The sequence below is a fragment of the Manacus candei genome, unplaced genomic scaffold (genome assembly GCF_025592945.1).
Source record: "Manacus candei isolate 608988 ecotype Guabito, Panama unplaced genomic scaffold, ASM2559294v1 h1tg000049l, whole genome shotgun sequence".
NCBI classification, from domain to species: domain Eukaryota; kingdom Metazoa; phylum Chordata; class Aves; order Passeriformes; family Pipridae; genus Manacus; species Manacus candei.
This window is the reverse complement of record NW_026138097.1, coordinates 17,050,101-17,074,360: the sequence shown is the minus strand read 5'-3', so window position 1 is coordinate 17,074,360 and position 24,260 is coordinate 17,050,101. Positions and strand designations below refer to the sequence as shown.

Sequence of the window (24,260 nt, the reverse complement as noted above, 5' to 3'; positions counted from 1 at the left end):
ATGAAGCCACTGTTTTAAGCAGTAGAAGTGTACTGAAGGTGAGTTTTATTTTATTTCATTAAAATATATTTTAAAAACATACTGTGTAAAAGAATTAGGATCCTCAATAATTTATTATTTACATTAACAAATTCTGTTTGACTGTTATTCTATAGATAGAAATGAAAAGTCTGCAGAAGGGAGTTGTATCAGTTTTTTAGGGACCAAGCAAGCCTCTTTTCCAAGAAACCCATCCAAAATGCATCCCTTCCCATTTCAATCCCTTCAAATTCAGATTTGCAAACAGTTTGCAAAAAGCTCAATGAAAGGTCATGTTGGCAAGTGTTGAGCACTCGTAGTAAGAGCAAGGACTTCGGAGTGCTCTGCTAGAGAAAGACTCTGAGGAGACTTTAATATCACACTAGTCAAGAGGCTGCAGAGTCCAATCCCACTCTTGCTCCCACTGTCCTATCTCTGCTGAAATCCATGGCATTACATGACCCCTCCAGGCAGATCTTGGAAAGCTAGACAGACTCCTTGAGACTGGTTGGCAGTGGAACAAGTGTTTTTCCTACCACTGTAGACACAATACAGCTTATCAGGCTTTTTCAGTCCAAATACAACATAAATCTTTTTGTCTTCCTTCCCAACCCTGGGAAGAAATATGCATAGGGAATTATTTCTCTGATGTAAACAACTGTAAGCACCATTCACATATGCTGGTCCACATAAAAAAAAAAAGTTGTATCAAAGTGCCTGCCATAGCCTTGACCCTTCTTAGCAGAGCAGCTCAGCTTTCCCATCAGCTTTCCAGAGCTCTGAAATTGTATGGGTACCCAAACATCATGCACAGTCCATTGCAATGCCAGTTGCTGCCTGCTTTACTATTCCAGGAAAGAGCAGTCACCCTTTCAGTGATTATATAAAAGCCCATGATTAAAAGAAGTAAAGCCATCAGCTCATGTGTTCTGTTTCCTGGAGGCACTCAATGGTATTTCTGACATCTCGTGTAAGGCACCAATCAACCAGTAGCTGAGCAAAAAGCGACCCACAAGACCTCCATTAAGCAACCGCAGAGGGAACTGACAAAGTTCAGCTGGTTTGCTTGTCTTCTTGCTTGCACATCATAAAAAGCGTGGTCACGCCATCTGGGGAAGTTTCTGCTGGTATCCTAAAAGAGGAAGCCTCAAATTGCACTGCAAGCTGAGGAGCACGGCTGACAGAGTACCACAGCACAAGTTTCTGATGGCTGCATCAGAGTGGCAGCTCCCACAGACACGGTAGAGATTTCCTTGAGCCCCAAGAGGCCTCTGCTGCTTTGCTTTCACAGAAAACGAGTTTGTTGTCAACAGCCAAGCAGTAACCTCCTTACAAGATGTCTCCATAATACACAACGGAGGACCACACTACAAAATCAGCTTTGTGGCGTACTTGCTGCAGCTTCTCTGCTGTTGGTCTTGTCTGCACAGCCTTATTCACAGAGTTGCAATGCCAGAGATAGCAGAGCCTATAGATGAAGAGGTTGGCTGGATGCTGGCTGACTGCATCCTTGAGCAGTCTCAGTCCAGAATGTCAGTCTCAAATGGAACCAGGTGGTAGTATGTCAAATTGGTGACATAAGCTGTTGGATCATCACTGTCTTCTAGCTCTGAGGTAAAGTCACTAACACTTTCGAACCTAAGGAGAAATGAAAGAAAAACAAACACCAAAAGGCATTAAGTCATTAATGTTCATTTAGAAAATCAAAGTCAAAGGAATTGGAAGAACAGTACTAAGGGAGAGGGAGAAGTACCTGGAGCTGATTCCATCCACACCTCCTCCTCCTCCCTCTTACACCCATGTGAATAAGAGTAAACCATACACCAATGAGAGCCATGGTACATGCAAGCAAATAATCTTGTTATCCCTGACTTTCAAAGCTACTGGTGAGGAAGGAAGGAAAGAAGCATCAAGTGAGCCTTGGAAGAGTGAATCATGCAGCTGAAGTCCACATCCTTCTATTTTTTTCCCCCAGCATGTGGCAACAACACGAAACGTCTCAGTTCTTATGCAAAAGTGGAAAGGGAACTGCCTTTGTTTCCCATCTGAATCTGGACTCTCACCGTTTTACTTCACAGGTACCTTCTTTGGGTCTGGCTTTTGTAAGAAGCCAAATGTCTAACGTGAGTAGGAAGATATGACTACAGTGTCCTTTTTCCAGAGCCTTGCTGTCCTCCCTGGGGCACAAAATTTAAATTTTGGCAAGCAGAGAAATCCCAAATATAAAGAGATTTCAAATTTAGTTTTATTTGTTTGGGTATTTTCCTTCCCACTTCCCAAATCCTGTGTTATAACCTGAACTTTTGCAAGGATTATCCACTGTCTCACACCTACTCTCAGCCAGAAGGCATTGACTTGCTAAAACCTACACCTTCCTCAATTATACACATTTCCATTCCAACGAGGCTTGAATTTCTGCAATAAGAAACATTATCTTCTTCCTTGATAGCCTAACAGTTAAAGGCAGTCACTGCAGGCCAAGGATTAAATTTCATCTGTTTTAGAAAGGGATTTGAAGAACTGTCAAGCTTCTTTTTCTCACACTGTCTTTAATATTCACTTTGATAGAGTGAGAAATAAAATAAAATAGAAACTGGAAAACTGCACAAGATGGAAAAAGAAATCCTAACCTAGCTCTGACTATAGCATGTATTCTAACACCTTTTTAGGCTGGTCTACTTCAGCTCTCTGAATGGCAGATAAACAGAGGAGCTTTAAAAGAATTAATGTTTAAAACTGCATCTCACTAGCACACAAACTAGTTAGACTCTTACCTAAGAGTGGCTTAGGTAAGTGAAGCAAACTCACCCTAGAGGGTGACCTAAGAGTCAGGTATTTCAGAGGACCTGAAGAAGAGTGGTAGGATAAATAAACAGATATATCTCCCACTCCCATCTCTTCCTGAAACTTTATTTAGAAGCATCGTAAGTTATTGGATAGCCTGGTCTACACATCCTGCAATGTATGGCCATAGTTCCGTCTTTTCCATACTCCTGACTGGTCCTTCTCATCTCTTTTTTTTAACTATGAGAACCACAACATTTTTTTGAGCAGAAATTCGTAGATTTTCTCCTGCAGTGCTGTTGCTATGCTCTTTGCTTTAAATGAAATAGAAATGAGACTGAACTTTGAATGTTTATTACCCTCATTCCTCCACTCCCTCCAGGCTATTTGCTTCCCTGCATGTGTGGGAACATGTGCAGAAGGAAGTTGACTTGGTATCTTGCAAATACTTCACAGATCACGTTGTGCTATCTTATGCACTGCTAGAGATCCAGAAACAACAGATTATGAAATACCAGTGGGGCAGATAGAATGAAGAAAGCGTAAGAGGAGTCAAGAAGGCTACTCAGATTCTGCTCTCTTTCTCTTGTCAATAGTATAAAACTAGATTATTACAACTGAAAGGTCCCACAGATTTTTTGGTTCTTCAGAAGCACTGATAGGTTACCACAACCAGAATGTGAGGTACAAAGCAGTGGCATTCAGATGCTGTGGTTAAGCAGAAAAGCTTTCCTTGCCACCAAAAAGGAAGTGAGCACAGAGAAGTCTGCAAAGCACCACTCTAGAGTGCTCATACAAAACCAAACCCAATGAATCAGGACTGTTTACTACAGTTAGCAGTTTATAGGGCACTTAACAGTCAAAATACTTTTGTGCTGTTACCAACAGGTCTTTTTCTCAAAATAAACTCCGCAAGCTACTATGGACCTGTAGATTCCTAAATGCCCAAACTCCTGCCCTTGCTATTTTTTCACAAAGTACCTTGACACACACACTGTCTTTCACAAGAGCCTACTTCTTGTGCTGTAAGACACACTTCTTTACCATTTTAACCTCTGTTAATGCATTAGAGGAAGAATGCCTGGAAAGCTGCCTCCCATGGGCAGGGATACCTTCCACTAGACCAGGTTACGCAGAGCCCCATCCAGTCTGGTCCTGAATGCCTCCATGGATGGGGAGTCCACAAGCTGGGCAAACTGTTCCAGTGCCTCACCCTTACAGTAAAGAACTTTTTTCTAATATCTAATCTAAATCCACCCTCCTTCAGCTTAAGGCCATTTCGCCTTGTCTTATTACTACAGAAAATTTCTGCTTTTAAAAAAAAAAGTTCAATTTTTTACAAAACAGCTGTGCTACACTGGGGCCATTGTCTCCTTGCTATTACCTCTCAACTATAAAATACAGCTACAGAATGAGAAAATTTAGGCCATCATATAAAACACACATTTGAAATTTACTAACTTCTTGCCTTTTGACTTCACATCCTTCAGGAAGTTAAAGCACAAATGCACAAAGTCAGGCTGTTACCCTAGATTTATTGCTTCCACCACAGTTTCTGGGAAACCATGCCAACAACATAGTTTTTATCATATTAGTATTTTCTGGCCTTAATAGTCTCTGACTTCAATGGGATGACATATAGATGATGGCAGTTTCTGATCTCAGGTCAGCAAGTTTTGCTTGGGCTGCAGCACATTTTTCAAAACAAAACTAATTTATAAGCATTTTTTAATCAAAATTTTTTAAATAATCAAAATAAGAAAGAAAAAGGCTTCCTTTGGTAATTTGCTCTTATTATTTGTCACTCTCAGTATTAAAGAGTGATCCACTGAGAAGTATATCAACTTTAATTTCCAGACAATGGCCTTACAGAATTACCTCTAGTGTGCCATTTCAGCCTCATTAATACAAGCTTATAAGCTTAAATGCTGTTAGCAAGGTCAAGGTTCAAAACACTAAGTGATAAGTTAATAAAAAGACTTCAAGAAGTGACACTGTAGCCAGAGATACACTCCAGCTTCTGAAAAAAATCTTGTCAAGCTCTAAATCTTGCTACAGACTGTCAATTACCACATTTCAAATGTGGCAAGACAGATCACTGCTTTCAAAGATAAAGGATCCATAAGGCTTTTAGTATTCTGTTTCCATCATTTTGACTGGTCTAATGAAAAAGCAGGTAATGTTTCTCATCAAAAATATTTAAATGCCTCACTACCTGAAGTTCATTTAAACAATCAATCACCTGCTATGACAGAAATCTGTGCAGATTTCCATCAATACCCATTAAGTCACTGACTTAAGACCTACATGAATCACAGAATTGTTAGGGTTGGCAGGTACCTCTGGATATCATCTAGGTCAACCCCTCTACCAAGGTGGGGTCACCAAGGGCAGGTGACACAGGAATGCATCTAGGTGGGTTTGGAATGTCTCTAGAGAGGGAGAATCCTCTACCTCCCTAGGCAGCTTGTTCCAGTGCTCTGCTCTCCTCAGTGTAAGTTCTTCATGTTGAGGCTGAACTTCTTGTGCTTTGGTTTATGGCTATAAAAGCCCTACTGGTTACAGGTCTCTGACCCCAGAATACCTCCATGCATTAGGAGCAGAATTTACCAATAAAACTCCAAATTCCCTTTTCCCTAATGAAATACACATGCTCCACCAAGTCCCAGCTGACCTTTGTTCAATTACGTTCCGCAGCGTCTTCCCCTCTGGGGATGGTATTTTGCATCCCAAACATCCTACTACTCTTCGTAGTAGGATATACCATCTGTAAGGATGTTTGTGTTTCCAGATTTGGGCTCAAAGAAGCTCTCATCACAGTCATGAGAGAAAGAAAAAACTCTATTCTCACCTGGCAGGATCCCTATGACAACCACAGTTCTTTTTTCATACAGAGGACTGAGCTCCTTGGCATCAATCATTCTGCCATTTTATCCCTTTTAACAAGAAATCGCTGTGAAGTGCTAGCAATCAGGCTCAGTAATCTTTAGCCAGTCAGAATGACAGCTGTACCAGTCTTGCTCTTAGACAGACAACAACATTTTGCTAGGGGGTAGGGAAAGCTACAGTTTACCCGAAGGTGACGGCACTGGTCATGCTCAAACCCCACTTACAAATGTTCTGCTGAATCTACATCCAGGTGCTTCTCTTTTCCATTAGGTATACTGTGGTCAATGACTATTGTTTCAGTGTTGGCTAAACAAAATCCATTTGATCGCATGATTTCTGTTGGGAGAAGAAAGAAAACAAGATGAAAAAAAAAAGCTGAAAACCAACTGCGTATGGTATGTAATTGACACGGCTATGAACTGAGACGCGTGCATGACACTGAAAATCTGCACATGAAAGCAGGAATGAAGAGTTGCTTTCGTAGCTTCTTACATCTGCAAACTGCCAGTGCTCAAGCAATTTTATTCACCTAATCAATTCATGACACAGAGCATCTGAAACAACTAGCACTACCAAAACACAGTTGTATTTTTCCTTGTCAGTCCCAGGCTTAAGCCACTTAAGGAAAAAAAAAAAGACAGAAAAAGGGAAATAAAAAGTGGCTTTCCAAGTTAATTCACCCACCAGTTTTAAGTCATGTAAAGCAATACCATGTTTTACACTGTCCTTAACCCTGCTTATTTTTCTCACTGTTTAAGAAGCCTCCAATACAGAATATCTAAAATTTACACCTAATTCCACCAACTTACTACCATGGGGAGAATTTATAATTAGAACAGTATTTGATGTGAATGAGAAGTTAATCCACATCTGTGCTGTATGGAAAGTCAAACTAGGCAAGTCACAAGGATTTCTTTTGGCCACACAATCTTAGATTAAGCTAGAAACGTCAGAAAACAAATATACATCTTTTAAAAAATCAGCACTGACTTAAGTAGGATAACTCTTGATCTGCCTCAAGGTACAATGGCCCTGTGTTACAGCCTTTCATTCTGAGCACAACAAAAGGAAATTAGCCTGTGGCAGAAAATATGGTAGGCAGAAAACACACAAACAAATTTCAGCTATATATACAGTTCAAGTAATGAACAGGAGATGAGATAGGAGAAAGAAGGTAATTTTTTAACATTTACATGGTCCTAAGGTAAAGTCAGAACTCACTTCCATATTTTTCTTGAGAGTCATCTTCGACTTTCAGTCTATATTTTACTGCAACCCACTTCAACAGAATATGTTTGGGGGTTGTGAAAACAGTGAGTCCCAGCAGAATCACACTTCACATTACTTATCTTGAGCAAACATCGTACTGCAGAATAAGATTTACACCATAAATTCAAATTCAGCTTTCATCTAAGAGTCTAAAAGGGCGGCCCCTTCTCTCTTTCCCATCACCTACCACTGTGAGAAGGACCATGTGGGGGACAATTTGTTTTTTTCAGAGAATATACTTTTGCCTGCTTTTCTAAGACTGCAAGCCACGTAGGAAGCTGCTGCACTACGATTAACACAAATGCCAGTGTTTTCCTAGTGTCCTTGACATGACCTAAGAGTTACAGCATTTCACTGCTTTACACATTATCATTTACTGCCATCTACTGACAATGCTGCCAGACACCGAACCATTCCCAGCGTGCAACATGCAGACGAGGTAAATACCAATTAACAGCAAACTTCCACCTATATTCTTACATTCTTAGCAGCAATCACTCCAATGATAAAACTAATAGACACAAGATGCTTTTGGATAGCTACATGGGTAGGAGAATTTTCCTCTAATTAATTAGGTATGACAAAACCTGCTATTATTCAGATAACATGGTTTCCACAGCTCCTCTACATACAGGAGCTGTAGGAGGGTTCCCTTTGCTGCTAGCCTCTGTCCATCCGACAGGCACCCTTGCTCTGAATTTAGCTTCATCTTGACTGTCTTCTCTGTGTTGTATCCACCGTGTGCCATATTCAGTCACGCACACACAGAGTACATGTGCCCTGAGGGGGTGCATGCCTTCCCAAGAGGTATATGAAACCCTTCCAAACAGCAAAAAGCTCAAACCAGAGAAATGCTTCAGCCTCTAACCTATGTAATTCCAAAAACATTTATTCTTGATATTTGCTGTTTGCAACAACAGCAAGGTATTATTGACAGCAGCCACCTTCTGGAACATTTTTATAGCATTTAGTTTGGCTTTCCTTCACTTCATAATGGGCAGGATCTAGGACCCACTTTGCAGCTCCGGTCTCACAGACTATCAACATACTTCAGACAAAACCCATTAATACGCTCTCAAGGGTCAGTGCTGAGAACACGACCTGACGTTCAGGAGCCAAGAGAGTAACCGTGGTCAGCCTTTGGAAAAACATACACATGAGGAATTTTATGTCAGGTTTCTACATCAATTCAAGGCATCATCCAAACCTTCCTAGCCACAAGTGGGGAGCGAGATAAGCATGTTGGCTCCCATTTCTTGCTCCCAGAAAGCCAGACTTGCGTCACCCGACTTTGCAGTATATCCCTGGGGGTGCTCTTTACAATCCCTGAGCTGCCCCACAGCCTGGGCTTGGGTGGCTCAGCGAGAAGGCACGAGACCAAACTGGCTGGCAAGATCACGCTTCTCACTGAGTCTCTGTATTACACACTATTCTTCTAAAGAGTTATTAATGGGCTTTCAAACCATCTTCCATTTAATTAAAAAGATACTTATTTAACAGAGGACTAATTCACTTAGAACCAGAGCTAAGGATCAATTACAAATAGTTTACCCTGTGTATAAGAACAACCTTGAAGGCACACTGTTTACACCTTTTAGCACGTTGACTGGCCATTAACAGACACATCATTAGCACCAAAGAAAACTGATATCAGTTTCTTGCTAAATGGTTTATGCGTTTTGGAGGACTATGTAGTATTTCACTTCAACTAGTTCTCCGAATACACACACCCAGCAGTTGACATTAGGCACAAACAAAATGTTTCAGTATGGAAATACAAAACCAGGCACACCAGAAGTTCGCAAATCTTTTAACAATGGTCAGTAGCAGACAAAGAGGGAAAAGGTTAAAAGAATAGGCAAGGATAGAGTAATACTGCTCTCCACAATCCCCACTAGCAATCTGTGGTTTAGGAACTGCCTGTGTCTCCACCTGTGACAGGTTTCAATGTACTTTTCCTCCACTTGCTTGTCTAATTCCTTTTTGAAGTCACTTATGCTTTCAGTTCCACCATATCCTATGACAATGAGTTGCACTCATCAACTATGTTCTGTATGAAAACAAAACAATATTATAACCTTTCTTTTGTTTGCTTAAAGCCTGTTGTCTGTCAATGATATTGGATAACCTATAGCTCTTGTTTCAAGAGAAGTACAGGGTACTGACCTCCTTCTATTCACAGCTCTGTAGATTTCCATCACACCCCCACTCTCGCCTCTTCTCATAGGTGAAGTGTTTTTCTTTATTTAACCTCTTTCTTAGAGAAGCTGTTCAACAGCTTGAGTCCTTGTCCTTTATTTGTGTAATTTTAAATTCTATTATATCCTTTCTGAGATGGAGAGACCAAAATTGTGCACAGTGTTTTCAAGATGGGGTTGTGCTCCTCTCCTCTGTTTTTGCCTCCTTTCCTAATAATATCCAATATTCTCACTGCTGGCTTTGTTCATCACTTGGCACTAAGCTTACATTTTCATAGAACTGTATCAATAGCCTCAAAATCTTCTTTTTAAGTGGTAAAAGCACTATCATAAGTGACAATACGCAGTAAGGACTGCATTTTCCTCACATCCACTTATTTGCATTCATCAGCCTCCATTTCACCTGCCACTCTATCACCTGAACACGTTGCATAGTATCTCAAGGCTAATTATATGTTCTATATAATAAAGCAGACTACTGAGAACTATCTTTTGAATTGCTGATAGAGAAAGAATAAGGGGAACAGCAAATAAAGTAATTTTTATTCTGTAATTCTTGTGTCAACTGCAGGAAGCTAACAACTCTTACCTGATATTTTAACTGGACTTTGAAAATTTGGCTGAATTTTATGGACATTGTCATTTTTCAGAACTTGGTCCAAAGGAGATCTCTCAAAGAATGTGAGGACAACTTCAGACCTTGAATACTTAAAAAGAGAGAGAAAAAATAACAGATATAATTTTTTACCAGTGGTTTGCTTTATTCCCCTTCTCCCTCTCCACCCCTTTGTAGTATGACAGAAAGACTTATTACAGGCAACAGCTTGGAGGCATGGTACACAGTTCTGGCCCTCAGCATTTCTCCAAGATCCTCAATAAATTACTGTTTCTTTCAGAGTTTGGCAAAACCCACCACTTCCTAATCTGTATGAGAGTGCACGTCACCATAAGGAGGATTCAAGCTGGGCTAAACTGGAATTTGGCTTGCTCACCTTCCAGGGCATGTTTATAATAGTCTTCAGAAGCTTTTCCACTTCATTAAGTCTGGCTTCTATATCATGGGCTTCTTTTATTGTGATGAGCCCTAGAAACAAGGCAAATAGATCATAAGCATAGACAAAAGCACACTTACACACATTTCAGCAGCCAAAAGCAGCCACTCATGATGTGAATAACCTCAAATATGCCTCCCAGAAATGTCTTTTAAACCAACTGATCATAAAGAGTGCACCTCAAGCTGAGGTGGGTGTAGTTACGAGCAGAGTTGCAAGCCTGACACAAACTCAGCTGTTTGTGATCATATTTAGGAATTGCAAGACAAGCAGAAGTAGAACCACCTACTCCCTCACCCACAGTTTTGCTACACAGCATTCCCAGCAATGATAATCAAACAGCCTGTTTTCTGCTTCCAAGAACCATTATTCATCTTTTTCTTCCTGACAATAAAAAGCAAAAGAAAACCCAAGAAAACAAAAAAAATACAACCCACAGATAAGAGGAAAATAATAAACACAAGCTAAACAAAAGGCTTTGAGGGTAGTTTTGTATTTCTCTGACTGTAAGCCCCAGTGAGCGCCCCAAGGAAAATTTCTCAGTATCATGTTCTTCAAGTGCAAGACCACTGTTTGGATTTCTTTTTTTTTCATATAATCACTGAATTACCACAGTGTTGCTGAAAGAAATAAAATGGGAATTTTACTGTCCAGTGTCCAGAATGATGGATTACAATGCAATTTTGAATTGCTCAGTATGGTGATCTTCAACTGTAATACTCTATTTTGTATGTATAACCTGCAGGACATCTGTAACTTCCCCCTCCTCTAGCAGACTGAGAGAAACATAGCACAGGTTTCTCATGTACAGGGAATTCGAGGAGAACTAAACCCCAAAATCTCACATTCCTCTAGCAGCCCTTTTATTTCTGATATTTGCAACATACTTTTTCTAACTCAAGCATCATTTAGCCTCTACATTTGTGCATCTTTTCCAAGGAGTACGACACACACATGAAAATGAAATACCTGAGAGAAATTATAAAATTTAACAAGCCACACCAAACAAACAAAAAAAAAACCAACAAAAAGCTGGAGCAGGAAAAGACCCAATAAATCAAAACCATAAAACCATCAAAACTGCAAATCTGCAAAGCAGTCTGTGAGAAAGTACTTCAATATACTAAAACTGTGTTAAACTAAGTACATCTCTATCTCCCTATTTAAAAGACAAATGTACATGAAGAACCATAAATATGCACAGCGTGGGAACATCCACAGTTTCAGTCTGCATCAGTCTGTGTTGTTTGCTACCAACGAGATGTGATACCATACAAACTTTCCAGACAAAAGTGTGACTTTGAAGCTGTCAGCTCTCCTCCAGTTACAGCTCTAAATAAAACAGAGATTGTTTCCAAAGCAACTGGGTTTACTTGATGGTTGACCCACAAAAGTAGCCTGTTTGTATAAGCCCTTCTATTGCTCAAGTCCTTCATTTTGCCTGTTTTTTTCAGCATCACTATCACTTCACCCCAGTACAACTCACTGCCCCTTCTAATAGCAGAGCAATGTATACCTGCAGGCATATAAGGAAGGCAGCTTGTGTTTTGCTTTGAATGGTTACACTACAGTCGAGTAGCTTTGCATGAAAATTCTCTGAAAGGCTGAAAATGAGAAAAAACTCATCTGCATGGGTCCACAGACTGCATATTAGCTGGGTTGTGCTTCACATTACAGACCTGAATTGCAGACCAGCTCAGCTTCCTAACTACTGGGTGTGACCAGGCCTGAGTGGATCTGCTTCGCCCCTCCACAAATATGTTCCCATCCCACATCTGAATGACGTTCAAACCTTTCAATACAAGTGGTTTCATCTTCCCTTTAAAAAAAAAAAAGAAAAAAAGAAAAGCTGCCAATGGCCCCATGGCTCAGACACCCACCTATGGATGTTAGAAACATGCTGCTGCCCTGCTGTAGCCCACATCACAGAAAACAGGGCCAGCCACCCTGGTGCCAGCTACTGTGGGGTGCCTCCACTTCACCTGCTGGTCATGATCCACTCTGCACAAATATTGATATAGTTAGAGCAGAGACTACCCGGCTGTGCCTCCCACCTTGCAGGTGAACATCTCATCATTGACCCACACAGGATTTGGCATTCAACTGCTCTGTGTCAAATCTGCCCTCGATCTTGGACCCTTTCCCAGATAAGCATTTACTGTTGAAATAAGCATTTTACCAAGAAAAGGGATACTTTCAAATAAATGAAGATATTCGGATTGGGAGGGGGAGAAAAAGAAAAAAAAACCCAAACCAAAAAAACACCTTGCCAACAACTCTGAGCATTCATCCTGTGAGGAAAACCAGCCAAGCGGTTAGGCCTTTCTCTCATTAGTAATCAGGGAAAGCATCTGCAGCTCCACACGGCCTTTTTATGCTTCACCAAGAAGTCAGACAAGGCTGTCAGCCTGTTGCACTGTCACAGATCATCCCGTGGGAGGTTTCACAGCTTCTTGCATTCACCAGGAATTTCCAGCCCTGGTATATTTCCTCCTTCCAGTTCTTGGAATGACACCAGCCATGCAAACCCACACTCCAACTTGGAAACTGGCACAGACAACTTGTAACATCTGACACGATAAAACCACTTCTTACTGAAGCTTTTAGTAATATCAAAACCAAAAAGCAGACAGCGTAGGAAGGAGAGTAAGTGATACATCTGCCTGGACAGCTTCCTATATATGTGCTTAATGATTGCAGACGAACAGCTTTGGGGTATACAGCTGCTGACCTTAAATGAATTCCCCATGTAGGGAATTCAGTTTGGCCAGGCTAAAGCCTTCCTTTTCATACATCTACAGCCCAAACACACAGAAACCACTTGCCTGGCTATATATATATGTTGAAACCCATAATTTCTTCTGCAATTGCCAAAAAGTTTGTAAGGCTGTCATTTATCTTAATTCTGCAAGTCTCTGTTTTTAAGAGTTAACAGATGCTTTTGTGGTTTTCAGTTAGTCATAGCCAATGATCCCATGGCCCAAGACACTGCTCCCAATCCCACACCCATGCAAACCAGAGTGAGGCACTGGCTGCCCAAGCAGCCAGGAGGAGTGCAGATCCCAGTCCCTCCATTCAGTCCCTTTCAGCACTCACTAACTGGCTGCTGTCATCAACCACGGCACCTACGTGCATGAGGAACACCCTGGTTTTGCAAGTTAAAGTCTGTGGTGTCGACACTGGTTTAAGGTGCTCTCACCCTCCCCTGCACCTCATTTCCTCTCCCACACCACAACACAGGGCCTTCTCTGCTTTGCCAGCACAATTAGGTGAGCAGCAGGGAATACCTCAGACCGCTCTTGTCAAAGGCTACACCTCAGGAAACCCCAGACTTCACAGAAAAAGCAAGAGACTGCAGGCTAGGATGCCCCATTCAAGCTCCTTTCTCACCCAAGAATCAGGATTTGTGTAGAGAAGGGTCACAGAACTACACCCAAGTTTCTTCACTTTGTGGGAGCTTCTCTCCTGTCTGTCTTCTTTCTCCTGTTTGGAAGATTTGATGAGGCAGAAAGAAAGGGAAAAAAAAAAAAAAGCCAGAGACTGATGTAGGATCTCCAGACTCTGGAAATGCCTGAACAAACAGACACACACATGCCAGCTGACTCTGCAGACAGAGCCCAGCACTCCCATCATTCATTAACCCTGATACAAATGCACCACAAGCTGGATGCATCTGGAGTGCGTGGGACCCACTGACCGCATATGAAGCACCCATACAGCAGCTATAACATGCCCCAAGGCTGTTGTCTCTGCCCACAGACCATAAATATGTGTCTAGCCTATATTTCCATCTGGGGCTTTTACAACCCAAGAGCCCTTATTCCACTTGCTATAAAATAAAAATAAGATACTGGTAAAGCAAACAGTATCCTGGAACCAGTTGTGTTTTCTCCACTTGTTCAGTCATGCAACAGAACTGAGCTCAGAGCTGGGAAATTTGTTAGTGAGGTCATGGTGAAAGGCTGTTCTCATGCCTTTTTCTCTGCCTTGGCCCTTGTCTGACTGCTAATGGAAAACATGCACAAACTCCTCCCAGGAAAACTTTGCTCTCTGTCTTGTTACCCATAACGTGCTTGGACAATTAGCTATTATTTCAAGTGATTTAAATGCTATAAACATCTATGTTTATAGGGCTTGAGGTAAACTGGAGTCCCTCTGGCTCCTTTTTTTACCACAAACCCTATTGCCAAATACCACAAACTTCTAAGATTCCTTCACCCTGCATACAGGGGAGCCCACACGCTGGGTGCCGGGAGGGACGACACAGGCATACCACCTAACCCAGGGTGGCAATCACCTGCTGTGTGCACGGCCCCCATAGTCAGTGACCTCATTCAATCCCTTTGACATCATCTCTGCCACTTTCCAGACCAAAAGCCCCAGGCAGAGTCCTCAAGACTCTGTGAAAAGGATTTGGTTGCCATTTGAGACCAAGCGTAGGTAGCAACTTTACACAGAGCAACACGTGTCTGGAAAAGCACAGTACAAACAGCACCACAGGCCTGCAGCATCCTTCCTGCTCTGGGACCCTGGTGCCGGAGCAGCTGCAGGAGGCTTGGGGAGCAGGCCAGCAGCTGTGTACCTGGTATGCTGGCTTAAGGCATGGGAGAGGGGCCCAGAGCTGCTAACAGGCAGGAAACGAGCTCAGTAGCAGAGGAGAACAAACTGAGAGCCAACCTCTGATGTAAACACAGAAGCCTTGGTAGAGCTGTCCTATTACTGCCATGTGAGCCACCAAATCTGCAATTAATGACATTCTGAAAACCATAGATAATGCATCCCATGCTTCTACCGCAGGAAGCAGGACAGGAATTGCAGCATGTGCTTCATGGCTCATAATGAAATCATAGAGCAGTCCTGATGGTCAGCACTGACAATGAGCACGTTGTCTCAAATATCCTATGGTGCCTTCCGAGGAAGAGTAAGCTCAGGCCTAACTCCCGTATGTCTCCAATGTCATCTTTCAATGATGATACACAGAAGTTTGTTTTTTCTGGAGATGTGTTGCTATATACAAGTTGCTATGTATGCATGATCTCAAACTGTGGGCAAACCCTATTTCTCCAATTTAAAGGACTACACTTCATGTTTGTGGCCAGGACAGGAACAAAAAATATCCAAGAGATACCCCACTTTCTCAAAATCAGTTCAATACATATGGGAGGCTGAGCAAGAGCAGAAGCCAAGGTGTACTTTCTGAAGATGTATGCAAGGTGGAATGCAGATACTCCTAAATGCTCTATATTTTAGTAAGTACATGAAGATAAGTATTACACTGAGCCCCTCTCATCTAGATTCAGATCTTGAGTCCATCCTTCTCTCTTTGCACAAACCTGCAAGCAGCAGTTAGGAACTTTAAATCTTTAGGGAACACACGTAAGCTGTCTTGCATGGGAGACTGCTGTTCTGCTCTCTCTCCTGACCAGACTATTGCTTCAACAGGAGATATGCCCTTTTTTCCCAGTTACAGTATTCATTAACACTGTAGTCCTCAATATTTTTTATCCTTTTCTCTTATTCCTCCTTTCCCTCATATATGTACTAACCCATGTGTACACACACAATCCAGGATGGAGCAATAGGATGAAAGTTCCAGCCGCGACAGAAGATACACAAAATCACAAATAATGTTCAATAATGTTCAGTAAAAGAGTCTGATTTGATTCATCCAAAGAAGGGCCAAATCCAAAGTCAGATTAGGCTGCTAGGGACCATCTACAGTTGACTTCTGAACAGATCCACAGACAGATATTCCACAGAAACATGCAGGAACTGAAGCTACTCAGCTGGCACATGGATCAAGGCTGAAAGGTGGCAACTCAGCCCAATGTTTTCTGCTACTGTGCTCCTTTGTACTGCTTCCCATTTCCTCCCTCTGCTAAACTGGGCTCTTCTCAATACCACTTCAGCTGTCACTTTTCCCTGCTTCATGGCCATGATCCATTGCTCCTCCTAGCAGCTGCCCAAGTAGCATCCCTCCTCCCTGCAAACATGTGTTCCCTCAACCTCGCCACCTGGGAACTATGGCATTAGCCACCTCAGACTGGATTCTGAAAAGGGTAAAACTCCCACTAACAGCTGACTCCTCTCTGATGAAGAAGAGGATGAAAGGTTGTTGGAAGGGCAAAAGAATACTCAGGGGTATGTAAAGGCAGGAAATTAAAAAAAAAAATCAGCATATGGGAAAGCTTGTTTCACACATTCTTCAGAAACTCTGCAGAAATAACACCACAGGAATCCCTTACATCCAAAGACTTGATAAGATCCAGAGAACGACAGATAATTACAGGCAATTAGGGATAACAGGTCTTCAATTAGTAGAGACCAGGACTGTCAATTTTCTGTTCTCTGCCTGTTATTTATGCTGTCTTCTGCAGCATCTGATTCTCATCACAAGGGACAGGAGCTAGCTACAGCACTGGCCTGACTTAAGTCTGGCAGCTCTAGCAACTCCTCTTTGATGCCTCTTGCCTACAACACCCCTCTCTGGGACAGACACACTTACCCCTTTCCTTTGTGGGTAAATTCATTCATCTCATATGACAACAGTCACTACAGTCTCTAAAGTCTTTACAAAGGGTTTGCTATCTATGCAATATTACTGACAAGATATATCTTGGTGGCATTACTCAGGGAGCAGCTAAAAGTATACAGTGGAGTTGAAAAGAGGGGTGTATGGAGATGGACTTTTCACGTGTATCACATATTGCACTGCCCTTCTTACCTTCTTAAACTTGATGTTGAGGAACAAAATTTTTTTAAAGAGGTATCAATGCACAAAGTGCATGTAAGTCACGCCATACTTTACAAGCATATTGAAGATACCAAGATAAATCTGTTTGATGCAGAAAGAGAAATTCAAAACACTGCCCACACCTAGCTCTAACACAGGTCACTTCTTCTTTTGCAGTTCATATAAAGCAGATGTAGGATAGGGAAAAGTCCTATCCAAATAGCTGTCTGACTGAAATCCCCCAGAACAGAAGTTGTCACCATGACCTCCTGAGGACCCTAGCACACTCAAATACTTCTGCAAAGCACGGAGGCAAGTTAAAAGCTGAGAAATCCAGACCCTTGAGATGATGGGTTTTCCACACATTGTATTATTAATGATGGGATCTCCCAGGATCTCTGGAGGGGAGATGGCACCTCTCGGTGGCAGAACTCAGCTGACAGGCTTTCCCCAGAGAGCTCTCTGTCTTGATGCCTGATGAACCACAAAAAAGAAAAAGATGTAAAGGGAGAATGAGATAAAATGAATAAAGCAGTCAAAGCATGATGAAAAATGCGAGCTCCTACAATCATTTTTACTGCTGATTTCTTATCAGGTGAGAACTGTCATGAAAAACACTACTCATTTCCATTCCTTTCCACCAAAATCTTCCCCCACACATTGCCTTCGTTCACCACAAAAAAGCAACTTGTGTCTAGCTTTATAACAACACAGCCAGCTTCATTTATCTCCATCATTACCAATGAACCATGAAATTCAGCTAATAAAAAAACAAACCCAGAAGCCACAAACTTAATTTTGGTTACACATTTCTGCTAGAGCCTGATAACCAAGAGCTGCATCCTTTGTCTGCCAGACAGAAGCTCTGAGCAAGCTCCACTAATGAACTGTTGACAATGTCAACAATGAAAAGAGCACAATAGATGCAGTGTATTTATCTGTATTGTCACAGCACCGGAACAGCTGCTGTCTGTGGAAACCACTATGCTCCTTCTGTAGAACTCCCTCTTCTCATAAATCACACTCCCAGATGGTCTTGTAAACAACAACAACAACAATGCTATAATGCAGCATATAGAAAACTAAGTTATGTATGCGACATTTGCAAGCAAATACAATGTTCCTGGGCTGGCTCTTCAGGAACTGCCTTCTGCTTTGTGCACGTCCAGCAGCAGCCCTGCAGGAGCTCACCATGTGCTTCCTGGTGCACAGCCACTCGGACAGGACACAGAAAACAGCTGATCATCTGCTTCCCACATGAGGCAACCACACCAGAGGCAGGCACAAGGCTCAGAGATCAGCACTAGTCATCTGTGAGGGACTGCTCAGGGTCTGCTGCAGGTTAAGTGACTACCTCTATGCGATGGGGCAAGTTAAAGGTGTAAAATTTCTATAGGAAATCTCTACCATTACCGGAAAGCTTCTATGGATGGACAAAAGTCGAGCACCAGCAAGGCAGAAGGCAACAGAAAAGTTCTGGAGAGCCACAGATAACTATGGATGGCAGCAAGCCAGTGAGGGAAACCTGGAGGCAAAGAAAAGGAACAGAAAGCAGTTCAGGGAAAGCAACTTGGAGGAGCAGAGAGGAAATAGTAGAAAGGAGAGCAAGGGGAAAAAAGGCCACAACAGAGCAGAACGAGTCAGAGGAGGCATGGAAAGGAGGAAAATGAGCACTTTGGGAAGAGAGGCCCGTCTAGTATTAAAATAAACCTGTCAGAGAATTTTTGATTTGGCAGCTCAGAGTATCAGAGCAGAACTAGGTGCTACACATAGGTGCAATACAAACAGTGACATTGAAAGAGCATCTGAGCCTCTGTTGTGATGACAAGGGCAACAAACAAGTTCAGAGGAGGATTGTCAGAAACCACTCTGCCACTCCATGGGCAAAAAAAAATCCCAACTTCAAGGGAAGGATTGATTCTGGGTTGATTCCAAGGGTTGATTCTGCCCACACTGAAGTCAAGGCAAGAGAGGTGCCTGACTGCACTGAAGCTGGATCATCTTAGATGAGAACCCCTCAGAAGCAGTATTTACAGAAAATAGGAGGGGGAAAAAAAAAGAGTACTTTTTCAGGTTTAGACCTCACTTTTGGTTTCTATTGGGTCTGTTGTAACTATTTCTAAATCATCAATTTTAAGTCAGCTTCTAAGTCCATAGCTCTGCCTTTCTCATACAAACTGATTTAAATACAAAAGTTGTTTACTTTGCATATAGAAACAGACAGTTTAGTAACATTAGGCTGTGTTCACTGCAAGAGTGAACTAGCCTGTGTTTTTCTGTGATCCTCTTTTCTACATTTGCCTAGAGCAAGGGACAGGCATATTTCAAAGACGAATAAAGTACTAGCAAGTTATAGGTAACATCATAGTGAATCATATTTAGTCACCCTGCAGGTATGCACATAAATAACCTTGTTTACCAGCTTACTAGTGAGATGCCTTGTGTTTTTGAATGTCCTTGGCCTTTAGCATCATAGTACACTCCAGATGCAGAAAGTGCACTTTGCCACGTGCTCTTATTAGTTATCAAAGACAAGACCAGATTGTGTGAATGCCAGACTCCCCGCTGGGACCTCCCCTCTTCTCATATCAAAGAAAGGGTAAGATGAACTGCCACTGCAGAAAACTATACCTCCCATCCTCTCCTCGGCAATTTCAAAGCACTCAGCAGCTCCAACGAGTACAGAGGGGGAGAGCATTGTGGAAGTCAGTCCAAAAGGATGAGGGGTGAAGAAAGGAATGGAGAGGATGGTTCGCTGTTGCTGAGCAAGAAAAGGAGCACACTTGTGCTCAGTCTGAGCAACTCTTTCTAATATTGCTGACTTTTTTTAAAAAAAAAACCCTCTTAAAGAGTTAATAACATCAAATAGCTCCAGCTTTCACTCCTCAACCATATCCCTTAAATGTAACATACTGCAGCTTCACTGAGCTGTAGGATAATGCTAGTCCTTTTAATGCTCCTTAGGCAAATCTGTAGGGACTGTGGAGGCCTTCAATGCAATGCAAATTTGGTTTGCAACACTTCACCACTTCCTTCCTCCAGATAAAAGGCACAGCTGATATTCACCTTCTTTCAGAAAGCCCAAGATAAATACACACACATATACAAACTCACATACATATGCATATGTATGTATACAAAAATACACACAAATGTATATGACTAAATGCTAATACACACAAGAGTGGGCTTTTGTCAGGTGTTTCTGTTGCATTAAGTGTACTGAGCTTCACTGTAGGCAGAAGGATGTCTGCTTTTAAACAGGACATTAAGAAACTATGCTTACCCCACGAATTTTGTAAAGATCGGACATGCCCCATGCAATCTCTTCTTACCTCCAAAGCTTTGCATCAGTGTCACTAAGTTAAATGAGATTTTTATGTTTCAACTTTGTCAAGTTACACAAGGCTGTGGCCAGTCAATTTAAAATGTTGGTATGACAAAGTGTTCTCTAGGCAGAGAAGCACACTCTGCAAAATAATTTTTGTTAGAGCAGGAGGAGCATAATTTTAAACAGAGTATTACTGAAATTGTGACGCATGCTGTGACTGCTTAGAAACTACTCCTGATTTTTATTCTAACTCTGTTGCAAAGTTAACCCCAACCCCTCAATAAGCTGAATAGATCATTTGTTTATATTGGGTTTTGATTTTTCAAATCCTGGGCTGATGTTTTGCTCATTCCCAATTCTACTAAAGTCAGTATGTCTCTTCCTGAGAGAAAGGTAAGTCAGGGTTGCTGGCTCTAGGTCTTAGGGAGGGATTGAGCAATGCAGTCTGAGGATGGTTAATCTTTCCCAGTTGTTCATGCACTAATGGTGTATGCTACCTGGGACTGTCAAGTAAAGCCAGTGCAAGGGACTGTAATCCCATCTGGCTGGAACTGCACAAATAATGCCTCAGAGAGATGTGAAAATAGTTTTAATATTTTGCAAAAGCTGCAGCAGGCCTTGAGACATGAGAGAAACCACGCTCACTTGAGAGAAGCACTGAAGAATGAAAATGGCTCTAGGACAAGAAGTGGTTCCTGTGCACAATGGGAGGGGCAGGAGGCCAGGGCCAGCAAGGATTTGCGGCCAGACCCAGCACACACCACAGCCCAGCTGCCAAGCTGCTCTTCAGAGCCCCATAAAGCCAACAAGAAGGACTACTGGCACCCTGGGAGGCCCAATTTTAGCCACAGTGACCCTGGCAGGTGCTGTGCCCTGCAGGCCATAGGCAGGCTTGCTCCAGACCTACCCAGCATTCTCAAAAGCCAGGGCCCCGGTGCCATATACACTTGAAGGCCGTGTTACTTAGAATTTACAGACATTCAGCGCTACTAAAAATCACATTCTGAGTACTTTATGTAGGGCACACAAAAAGGGTAGTAAGTTTTCACAATACTTTAGATCTGTGGTCAGCAATCTAATAGCATAAGACACTGTATGTGCCAGGCACACATCAGAGCTGAGAGGTGGAGGTCTGGGAGCCGCAGGACCCCCTATTCCCAGCCTGCACCCAAGCGGGGGCAGACAGCCCTCCTCCGGCACCCAGCCCCCGCAAGGACTTCCCACCCCGCACGCCGGAGTGGGCAGCAAGGGGATGCGGGGCTTGCAGCTCCCCGGCTGCCTTGCGCCCGTTCCCACCGTCTGCAGAGGGCACTCAGGGCCTGCGAGTGGCGGCGGAGCTCCCGGGGCCGGCGGGGCCGAGCTGCCACCTCCCGGCAGCGGGAACGGGAAAGCCCAGTGCCGGGGAACACACGCCGGGAAGCGGGCTGCGGCTCCCGAGATCGAAAGAAGCTAAGGAGAGGTAAAGGTACAAGCACTTTTATGTGAGGCACATAAAAAACCCCACCCTACTCCACCACCAGGGGTTAGGGATCTGGCAAGACAACGGAAAAAGACCTGTCTCACTTTAAACACCCGTCAGAAAACATCCTTGGGGAGTCAGTCCGGGAGAGACAATCCCCACTCGCAGGGAACAGGGCCCGCTGTCGCACAGGGAGGGCAAAGAAATTAAGTCCACTATGAGCGGGGGAGACCCAGCCCCAAGAATGGGAAACCGCAGACCCTCTGCAAGGGGGTCACACTAGCAAGGCGAGAGGCGAAGAGAGATCTAGGGAAAATTTCCCCATCCTCTCAGAGAGGAAAACATGCACAGAATATCGGCTCCTCCCCGTTCCTCTTCAATCAAATCATCTACGTGGTAGCTCAACAACTGGGGAGACTGGAAGTGCTACGCATACATCCATTTTTAGATGACCGGATGCTCCGCACCACTCTACACACTTGAAATATGTTAGAGCAAAACGCGTAGCTCTACCTAAAAAATACCTCAATCGTTAAACAAATTAAAACCAAGCCCCAAGACAGCTTAACGGGTACATCCTGCTTCTGCACAGAGAGACCTGAGCATGGGAAACATCCCCCGACTTGGGTTAATCCACTTCAGAAACTGGAAGGGAACACTCTCTAACCGCTGGTGCAATTCCCATTTTGCAGAAGTTATGCGAGGAATTATGCCAGCTCCCAGACTCGCTCCGTCCACTGGCAAGCGTCACAGCCTCTTTTTTTTTGCCCTCTCCTTGTGGCAAACAACATACCAAGATAGAGAGATTTTTCAGCTACGCCCCTTCTCCCGCCAGCCACCCCCCAGCCCTTCCTCGGGGAGACCGGAGGCACCGGAGAGGGGCAGCGCGAACGGGGACCCCTTTGCTCCCCCAGCCCAGCAAAGCCTGGAGCTGCGCAGCGGGAGACAGAGACTGGGGTCTTCCTCCAGCTGGATCCCCCGGTTGCGGGGTAGCCCGTATATTAAAAAAAAAAAAAAGGAAACACAAATCAACATCTCAACATCCCGGGCGGAGTTTCCGACCGCAAAACGCCTCCGTAGCTTTTCTGCCCCCCACCCCGTCCGGGCCCGCAGCGGCTCCAGCTCCTCACCCCCTTCCCTCCGTCCAGAGGGACCCGCTCGCCCGCCCGTCCTCCCCGGCCACCGCCACCCCCGGGGAACCCGCCCGCCCTCCCGCCGAGCAGCGAGAGCCATGCCCGAGAAAGCTGCTCAAACCTTGGAGCAAAGGGGAGCGGGACAGCTCGGGCCGGTCCTCAGGGAAGGAGTCGAGGAGCCGCTTAAAGAGGCGGCCGAGGTCAGAGTAGCTGCGGTGCAGGTAGAGGATGTTGCGGTCCGACCACTCGGTGCGGATCTCGTAGAACTCCTCCTCGTCGCCCCGCCGGCTGATGATGAGCCGCCGGATCCCGTTCACCCAGCAGCCCCGCACGTACATGTTCACCAGCGAGGTGCCCTCAAACACGGCCGAAGCCATCCCGCCGCCGCCCGCACATCCCCCGTCGCCGGCGCAGGGCGAAGCGCACCGCCCCGCGCCGCCGTGGCCAAGTTAAGAGGAGGAGGAGGAGGAGGAGGAAGAGGAGGAGGAGGAAGAGAGAAGGGGGGTGCCACCCGCCCCACGGCCCCCCCCGGCCCGGTCCGGCTCTGCCCGCCGGGGCTGTGCCGCCTCCCGGCGCTGGAGGGAGGGCTCGCTAGTGCCTCATAGACGGCGGCCGGCGGCGAGGGGACGGCCCGAGCAGCTCAGCCTCTGCCCCGCCGAGCCCCCAGCACTGAGCAGGGCGGCTCTCACCCCCTCCTGGGGCGGGGAGCAGGGTGGCTCGGCCCCTTCTTCCTCGGCGCCGCAGGAAGGCTGAGCCCCTCCCGTCCACGGCGGGGGGGACTCCCCCAACCCCGGCCTCGCAGCCAGCGCTCACTCCCTCCACCAAACACTGCGGTCCCCGCGGGGCGGGATCCTCCTCTTCCTTCTCGGGACGGTTTCGCAGACGTAACAGACGTGACGAGGAATTTTTTTCCCCTCCCAGTGACCCCAGAAGTTTTCTTTTCTGTTTTTTACTTTTTTTCTTTAAACCTCCATCCCGGCCAGCTGAAGGAGGAAGAGGGGGATTGTCAGCCGCTAGCGGCGCACAGGATTGACCAGCGTCCTGGTCAATTGGGAAATCTCGACGGAGACCCCGGCAGCCGTGACTGCACCTCCGGGAAGAGGGGAGCCCGTATAGAGGGGAAAAGCAGGAGAAAGGGAGTATGGGGCTGGTGCCTGGGACTGTTTTAGCCTTTCAATAGCCTGGCGGGACGCCATCCCTAAGGGAGCCTCCAGCAGCATCGCATTGGGGAGGGAGGTGGGGAGGCCTGTGCCTACAAATACAGTCCTTCCTTCCCACGGGGACCCCATGGCATGCCCTGGGGCACAGGGAATGCCGGCAGGGGGTGCAGCAGCCAGCAGTAGGCATCTGGCAAAAACGGAGATGCACTGTAAAGCGACAAAATCTGTGGGAGA

At 44.5% G+C, this 24,260-nt stretch overlaps 1 protein-coding gene across 1 annotated transcript; it reads right to left on the bottom strand.

Moving 5' to 3' along the window:
- Positions 1–28: 28 nt before the first annotated feature.
- Positions 29–23,631, bottom strand: PXDC1 (PX domain containing 1). The gene is made up of 5 exons (XM_051799108.1): positions 22,988–23,631; positions 10,151–10,242; positions 9,748–9,865; positions 5,916–6,027; positions 29–1,656 (listed from the first exon to the last, which is right to left on the bottom strand). Exons 1-5 carry the CDS (start codon positions 23,241–23,243, stop codon positions 1,539–1,541), a joined length of 696 nt encoding a protein of 231 aa, XP_051655068.1. The 5' UTR covers positions 23,244–23,631; the 3' UTR covers positions 29–1,538.
- Between the last annotated feature and the right edge of the window lie 629 nt (positions 23,632–24,260).